General features: G+C 29.1%; 1 protein-coding gene across 3 annotated transcripts; it reads right to left on the minus strand.

Annotated features, from left to right (window-relative positions):
* Positions 1-429: 429 nt before the first annotated feature.
* LOC130932788 (putative calcium-binding protein CML19) lies at positions 430-2,265 on the minus strand. 3 transcript variants are annotated; one of them, XR_009067528.1, is made up of 2 exons: positions 1,203-2,265; positions 430-840 (listed from the first exon to the last, which is right to left on the minus strand). XR_009067528.1 is itself a non-coding variant. In XM_057862202.1 (2 exons), exons 1-2 carry the CDS (start codon positions 2,131-2,133, stop codon positions 743-745), a joined length of 423 nt encoding a protein of 140 aa, XP_057718185.1. In that variant the 5' UTR covers positions 2,134-2,265; the 3' UTR covers positions 430-742. The 3 variants fall into 3 exon arrangements, 1 of the variants encoding a protein (XP_057718185.1); XR_009067527.1 differs by having other exon boundaries at positions 1,120-2,265; XM_057862202.1 differs by having other exon boundaries at positions 1,809-2,265.
* Between the last annotated feature and the right edge of the window lie 6,550 nt (positions 2,266-8,815).

The raw sequence follows: 8,815 nt of genomic DNA on the forward strand, positions 1-8,815 counted from the left end.
ATATATGAAACATAAATACTTCTTTTGTACTTTATCAAAAATTTATATTTAAATAAATACTTTAATATTGACATAATTTAAATAGTTTTCCTTATATATTAGGATTGTATTATAATATAAAATTTAAATTTATCTAATATGTGTCTTAAATGTATTTATATGTTAAGATTATCATTAAAATTTTTTTATAAAAAATATAAAAAACTAACATAGTCAATAATAATAATAATAATAAATGAATAAAAATATAGACATCAAATATTATTAACTAACATTTAGTTACTAAATTAATCATTATATATTTATAGATAATTATATGTTGTCTAATTAATTTTTAATATATATTTTATATTTATCATTAATTTGATAGTTGATTAATATTAGAGGTGATAAAATGAGTCCGTTTGTCCTTACTTCTCCTTGCCAAAATTCGTTCAAATATGGGACTGTCCATCCTACTAAATTAATATAGGTTTATTATAACTTTCTGTCCCACCCAATCAAAAGACTAACTGTGAATTGGCGGGTGGATCTTCTTCCTTTTTTCTTTGAAATACTCTAAAATAATATGATTTTAAATTTCAAACAAATTTAAATCACAATGTTAACCATAATAACTTAATAAATCTCAAACACAACAATAATAAAACGTAAACATATCATCCATACATAAATTCATATCAAATAATCAAACTACACTTAAAACAAAATACACAACATAATCTATAAATCAACAGATAAATTAATTGTTAACTTCTAAATCAATAAAATTTAAATCTGCTCCGAAAGTTGAAACACCGCCTCGCCTAGCACTTTGAGAAATCACATTTTCATCTTTACCTACAATTAGATGAATACTCAAATTTAAAATAAAAGAAATAAATACTTAACCTAAATAACAGAACAATATCTAAATCAGTAACTACTAACTACATCATCAATAACAGTCATCAAACAAAATTAGTAAAAAAATCTTTAAACAAAATCAATACAGTAATCAAACAGAATCAGTAATCAATAATAAACATAATCAATAATCAAATAGAATCATCAAAACATCAAACATCCCTCCCACAAATAAAAAAATAAAAAATAAAGAAATAAACAAATAGTAATAACCAGTAATTATCAGAGGAGGAGTTTGTCGCCGTTGCCAAGAAAGCCAAAGACGAGCTATGAAAGAGGAGAGACGAGTGCGCTACCGCAAATGTGAAGAAGATTTGTCACTGCTGAGAGACAGAATTGTCAGAGAGGAGAAACGAGCGCGCTGTCACAAAAGTGAGGGAGATATGAGAGAGGAAAGACGAGCGTGCCACTGCAAACATGTGAGGGAATCGCTGCTGCTATCGTTGGTCTCTGAAAATGCGTGAGAGCTTGAGAGATGAGAGTGAGGAGGGAGGCAAGGAGCTCAAGGTTCGGTCATTGAGGAGGGAGCCAAGGTCGGAGGAGGTCGCTTCAGTGAATCAATGTTGGTATCCTAATTTCAATTTATATTTACTATTTATATCATGTATAAAATTACTAACATAACCTTAAAAAAAAAGAGGACAATCCGTCCCGCTCTACCTTGACCCACGGTTGTAACGGTGCAATTTTAGCGAATTTTTAGTGTTGGACAAATTTTAAATTTTTTCTCGATCCGTCTTTACTTTTTGGACGATTTGACCTAACAGATTTAGCCTATTTTACTACCGCTAATTAATATTACAACATCATGACCCTGAATTCATCAAAATTAAGAACTCCATCTCCATTGAGATCGAATCTAGATATCATAAATTTACAATCATCTATAGACCTAGACTCACCTAACCTGCTAAGCATCCTCTTAAGGCTCTTTGGTGTGATGCAACCACTCCCGTCCATCTCATACATCTTAAAAGCCTCTCTTAAATCATTCACTTTCTCTTCCTCTTCTCCTCCTTCCACAAACCTCACAAAATCATCGAGTCCCAGAAGCCCATCCCCGTCCAAATCCAGTAATGTCACGGCCACCTCCGCCTCCTTGGCCGACAACTCCCCACCCACTTCCTCCACGCATTGCTTCAGCTCCGATGCCGATATCTTGCCGTCTCCATTCTCATCGAAGTGGTTGAACACACGTTCATATTGGCTTAGCTTATCCATAACCATGTTACAATTAATCGAATAATAACCTTATTATAAGGTTTGTACATATAATATGTTGCTCTAGTAACCAAACTAAATGGCATAAAGTTAAGAAGAAGAAGAAGAAGAAAAAGGAAAAGAAAAGAAACTAAGGCTTCAAAACGAATTTTGAAATGTAAAACGCGTATATATATAGAGGTATGTTTGCATGGGACATGCCGCGTGGCGTGAATTGACCAAACAAAATGGTACGACCAGGTACAGAGAAGGAAGATTCTGGGCATTTACGTGATTAAGGCGTGGAAGATTAGAAAATACCATAATTTCATCGTAATGAAGACAAACAAAGATATGTATCTTTTCGTCAGCGTTGAGAGCCGCCGAGGACTTACGTGCCACAGAAAATTGAGAAGGAAGCACGTCATATAAGAATCACATGTATTTATATTTAAATCGGTAATTAGTATAGAATATATATTAAAATATAAAATATATAATATATAATAAAAATAAATTAAATTATATATATTTATATAAATATATAGTAATTAATTTTAATAGTTAATTTTAATGTATAAATAATATTTATTATTTTTTGTATTTATTATATATTATTTAAACTAATATTAATTAATTATTAATTTTTTATTAAAAGTGTTGAACTCTTCGCATTCAATTTTTTTTTTCAAAATACATAAATTATATGACTCATGTGACGGTTTTTTATTTGTCTATATTTTTGTCAATATATATTAATTAATTACATTTTTAAGGTTTTGTCTTTTAATTGCGGTCTCATTTTTCATGTATATTTTTGTTTAAATAATATGTATTTTTTAATTATATTATATGTATATTAAAAATAATTATTAAACTAAATTATTAATATAAAATATATATTAAAATATAAAATTTATATTAAAAATAAATTAAATAATATATATTTATAATTAAATATATAATAATTAATTTTGATAGTTAATTTTAGTATAAAAATATGCGAGTTTACACACATGCTTAGTCTTTGGAAGTTTCTAGAAAGTTACTGATGAAGCCCCCGGCCGGCAAACCACGAAAGAGAGCTTATATAAACAAAACAAAATAGAAGTTCACATGCATGAATGTTTTTGTAACCATTTTCGGAACATTGAATAAAAATTTCCTAGGAAAGTGCTCAATATTAACAAATTTTATTTTATTGCAAAATTAGTAAAATGATATTTTCAAATAAAATTTATTCATATTGAGCGAAAAATAGTTAATTCTTTTATTGAACTATTAATAAAATACGCCTTCACCATATAAAATGCCAAATTTTAAACATGTACAATCAAGCAAGCTATTAGTTTAAATTTACTTTCATCATCAGTTTATCACAACAAAAGGCCAAGATCCCAATGCAAAGGAAATAAAGCAATAACATCATTCAATAATGATATATATCAAATCCACCGTCTATATATAGAATATAAATTAAAATATAAAAATAAATTAAATAATAAATATATTTATATAAAATAATTATATTACATATATATTAAAATTAATAATTAGTATAAATATATATTAAAATATATATTTTATATTTATCGTACTAAACCTTAAATCTTAATTATTTAATCAAGATAAAATAGATAAATAACAAAAATAATTTAAAATAATTTGTTTTACTAATATTATTAAATCTAATATGTTTGATGTATTTTAGGATTAAAATAACTAATTTTTTTTTTATTTTAGAATTGCTTAAAAATCTTAGATAGTATTCATATCAAAGTTAATGTCTTTAAAATTGATAAGTCTTGTTTTAAAATAGAAAAAAATGACATAATAATCAATGTATTTAGAGTGGTTATTCCTGATATGTAATTTATTTATGTACTGGTGGATTGGGAGGGTTCAGCTATAAATGCTAGGTACTACGAGATGAATTATTTCACAATGGATTTAGTATTTTTCAATGTATTTTATTGAAACTTTAGTATGTTATTCAAAGTAACAATTTGATCTTTTATTAATTGGTTTAATTACTCTATTAGTTTCTATAGTTTCGTGAAATTTTCAATTAAGTCCCTATACTTTTTTTTTTCTTTTTAATTGAGTCCCTGCACTATTTTTTTTTTCAATTAAGTCCCTCTTAATAGTAATTGACTTAATTTTATAGGGACCCAACTAAAAAAAAGAATTGGTATAGGGACTTAAATAAAAGGAAAAAAAAGTGTAGGGACCCAATTAAAAAAATTTGGTGCAATGACTCAATTAAAAAGAAAAAAAGTATAGGGACCTAATTGAAAATTTCGTGAAACTATAGGGACTAACAGAGTAATTAAACCTTATTAATTTTGTTCAATTTTATATGTCACACTAGGTCATTACTACTTATGTGATGTTGGATACATAAATTGTGAATGATTTTTGGCACCTTATAGAGGACAAAAATATCATTTGAGTGAGTTTAATCCACATAATCAACTCAGTACAGCATAAGAGCTTTTTAATATGAAACACTCACAAACTAAAAATGTCATTGAAAGGAGATTTGGAGTATTGAAAGTAAGATGAGAAATTTTAAGGTAAAGGTCATTTTATCCTATTAAGACTCAAGGAAGAGTTATAACTGCATATTGCCTTTTACATAATCACATTAGAAAAGTGATGGTTGTGGATCCTATTAATAAAATAGAAGATCAAAATATGCTTGGAGTAGATGGTGGGACGATCCACCATATTGAGACGAGCGATGCTTGGGGTAGATAGATGAATCAACTTGAACAAGAAATATGAAACCAATAGAGGAGAAGACATCACGCTCAATAATTGTGACCATTTTTCTATGTGTGATGCTATCTATCATAATATTAATTTCATTTTGTTGATGCATTTGTGTACTCTTGTTGTGTATATGTATGCTTATTAGTGCTAGTAATTTTTTATTTTTGAAATTTTTTTGTAACTTTAATTTGGATAATAGTAAAGCTTTTTAATACATGTGGTTAGAATTGTTGAGATTTATTTTATATAAGTTCAATTATGGATTATGTGACGAATTATGAATTATGAAATTTTTAGAAATTTAGATAAGTATGCTAACTTTAATTATGATAATGTTAATTTGAATTAAAGATATTAAAACAATTAAAATCAATAATAATTTTAATTAAACATATTTGTTATTAAGGGTATTTTAATAAATTTATTATTAGAGGGTACTTATTCCGAGCGTTACTTGAAACGTTGATTTGGTACTGAACGTGTGGTCCAGATCTCTTTATATGGCAGCGTCCGACTTGTTGATGCCGAGATGCCGTCTGTCCTAGTTTCTTGTGAGGAGGTGGGCATGGTACCTGCAAGAGACTCCGATGCTTAAGTTAGTAGGGGCTTTAGCCAGGTTTTTAGTAGATTAGAACATAAATTGTACCTGCGGGGTGCTAATGTATTTATAGTAGAGTGTTAACGACCTTTGTTGGAGTAGTTCCACTTTTATGGGTGGATGACAGTTCTCTTTATTTCGCGAGTTGTTGAGACCTATCTTTTAGGGAAGATAAAGATAATGGAGACTTGCTTGGGCAAACAGGGCTTTGGACTCCTTTCACGGCGTCCAACCTCTTTACGGAGGTCGGATATGCTGTAAAGCCTCCTCTTTCGATGGGTCTTTTTTCGTTGTTGGGTCAGGATATGAATATTGCCCCTGTTTGAGTTCAAGCTTTATGTTAAGTCGGACTCGAGCATTTTGTGGTTTCAATTTTTCTATGTCAGGTATGCTGTCCTCAAGAGATTGGGCGCTCGGCGTATTTTTAAACATTACCCGCCTTTTAAATGAGGAGCTAAGTTGGCGCGGCAGTTTCTTCGAATTATGTGCACGTCTTTAAGAGGATTTAAGGAGTCATTATGCCCATTGTCTCTTATAAAAAGGTCTCAACTCTTCTTCTCTTTTCCCACATTTCTGAAGGTCTTAATTACATTTGGACTAATGGAGCTGATGCTAGCCAATCGTTGGTCTAGAATTTATCAATAAAGATCACGTCGAAGTATAGTTCTAAACTGATAACTAACTCTCAATCAAAGTTTAATTTTGTTTGTCATAAGTGCAAACCAATAAAAATACCGAGAGTATTTGATCTCGGGTCGTCTCTCAAAGAAATTGCAGTGAGGTGTGTGTATTATCAGTTATGAGGTTCAAGAGGGTGGTTTGCGAATAAGAAGTTAATAATCTAAATAACAAAAAAATAAAGAAAATAACTAAAGATAACAAATACTAAAGAGACATTCACTTGAGAATCAAGGTTTTCTATCCTAGTCATTAATTATAACACAATAATCACCAAGAGCTAAGCCTATTACGTTATCTCCACATTAAGAGAAAGTTAAATAGGCCTAGTTAATTCTAATCCATAAGTAATGATAATGGAAACAAGATTAACTAACAACTCTAGATCACCAACCCAAGTTGGGTATTAATGACTCAAGATTGTCTAATTTTTCTTTCCAAGCCAATAAGGCTAAAAAAATCTACTCTAAAACTAAGCCAAACATTTTATCAAACACTTGGTATGCATAAAAAGAGAAGCATATTAAATAGTGCATTAAAGAAAATCCAACTCCAACAATAGTGCATGAGCATAAAAGTGACATAAAAGAAAAATTAATAATGTAAACTAAGAGAAGAAAGATGTAGGAACAAGAAATTGCAAGGAAAACTAAATTAAAGTAAGAGCAAAACCTAAATCTAAGATGACATTAACCTAAATCTATCCTAATTTTAGAGAGAAGAGGGATCTTCTCTCTCTAAAAATTATTTAAAGCATGTTTCTACACTGCCTTAATTGCTCTCTTTTTGTTCCTTCTTGAATTTGTCTCAAATATTTCAGAATTGAGTTGGATTTGAGTTTGGATGAGCTCAAAAATTGTCCGAACGTGATCCTTTAAGTTGGTCACGTGATGCTTGTCACGTACGCGTGGCCTGACGAAAACTCCACTCACGCATACGCAGGATGTCATGCGTACGCATCGCTATGAATTCACCAAATCCTCATTTCTTCATGAGTTCTCTACTTTGCATGCTTTTTCTTCACTTTTTTTATCCAATCCTTACTTTATAAATCTGAAATCACTTAACAAACATATCAAGGCATTGAATGGAATTAAAGTGAATTAAATTTATCAATTTTAGGGTCTTAAAAGCATATTTTCACTCTTAAACACAAATTAGGAGAGATTCACAAAACCATGCTATTTCATTGAATAAATATAGAAAAAGTTTATAAAGTTCACCAAATTCAATACAAGATAAACCAAAAAATTGTAGTTTATCAGGAGCTTAACTACACACATCAGCAGCAACGTTAAAATGGCTGATGATATTTGGACTAACGGAGACTCATATTTCTGAAAGTGAGGGATACATTTGGCCATTTTAAAAAGTGGAGGACTTAATTGAAGCGAGTTCGAAATTTCAGGGACTATTTGGGACATTACACCAATATATAAGTGTGTTATTATAAAAAAAAGAATTATATGATTGATTAGACACATTTTTCTATCCAAAAATACATATTTTTAACAAGAAATCAAAAATCAAAATACAAATTTTTTTTGTTCTTATGAAATACATGTTTCTGCTTGTGTGTAAATAGACTAAGACTAAAGGCACTTCAAACACCCTCATTACCATCTCCGACCTCTTTCATTTAGACTAGATGAAAGAGGTTGGAGATGATAGTAAAGATGCTTGAAGTGCTTTCATGTCAACTCCAAGATGGTGGTTATGAGTACCTGTAAGAGAAAAAATATTTTATAAAGACACTTTTATTTAAACATGTGAAAAAAATTAGAATTAAAATTAATGCATTTAAAGATATTGAGAATTTTAAATTCATAAAAAAAGAAAAAACTAGTGAATAAATTATTTTAGTGCACACCGTTCAATTTCAGAAACTAAAATGAGTAATTTAATGTAAAGTGATGGACTAATTTGGTACATCTACAATGATGACATAACGGATGACACGTGGTACAAACGGACACGTGACCAAATAACATTGTGACACGTGGCACAACCGTTCACGTCAGCATGACACACGTTACTAGTCAACACATCATCATACCATTACACATGGCTAAACCATGGAGTAACACATGTCACTAACAGTAGTTTACATCATGAAGTCATGTCATCACGCCGTTAAGAGAAAATAGGTCAGAGACTAATGTGATGTATTTTTTTTTCAATTTTAAAAACGTAATTGAAATTTCAGGAGCGGTATTGGTGCACGATGCAATTTTAAAAACCATTTTAGAATTTAACTCATTGGTTAGTATTTAATTATTTAAGTAATTAATTTGAGTTAATCTAGTAATTAGTTTACTAATTCATTTAAATAAGTATTAAAATTTGAATTCGATCCTATAAATATAATAATTATTAATTAATAATAAATCTATTCTATTATATAAAAATCGGATTTCTACACTTAATGATGGAGCTGGCATGGTATGCTTCTGAGAGTGTTTTTCGATTTATTTGTTTTAACTTTTAACTCATTAAATACAAATTATTACAATAAATTAATTATATCAACTAATTGATTTGATTAGATATTTAAATATCACATAATTTATTATAATTTATATTAATTTGATTTGGTAATATTTTCTAATTTATTTCTTTTAATGTTCTATTAGTATTTGTAATTTATTTTTTAATTTA

The sequence above is a fragment of the Arachis stenosperma genome, chromosome 6 (genome assembly GCF_014773155.1).
Source record: "Arachis stenosperma cultivar V10309 chromosome 6, arast.V10309.gnm1.PFL2, whole genome shotgun sequence".
Taxonomy (NCBI): Eukaryota; Viridiplantae; Streptophyta; class Magnoliopsida; order Fabales; family Fabaceae; genus Arachis; species Arachis stenosperma.

Bases quoted from the DNA above. Each gene is read 5' to 3' on its own strand.
- LOC130932788 (XM_057862202.1), bottom strand. From the start codon at position 2,133: ATGGTTATGGATAAGCTAAGCCAATATGAACGTGTGTTCAACCACTTC. The intron at 841-1,808 runs GTGAGTCTAGGT...ATCTAATTGTAG, and splicing joins GAGGATGCTTAGCAGGTTAG to GTAAAGATGAAAATGTGATT.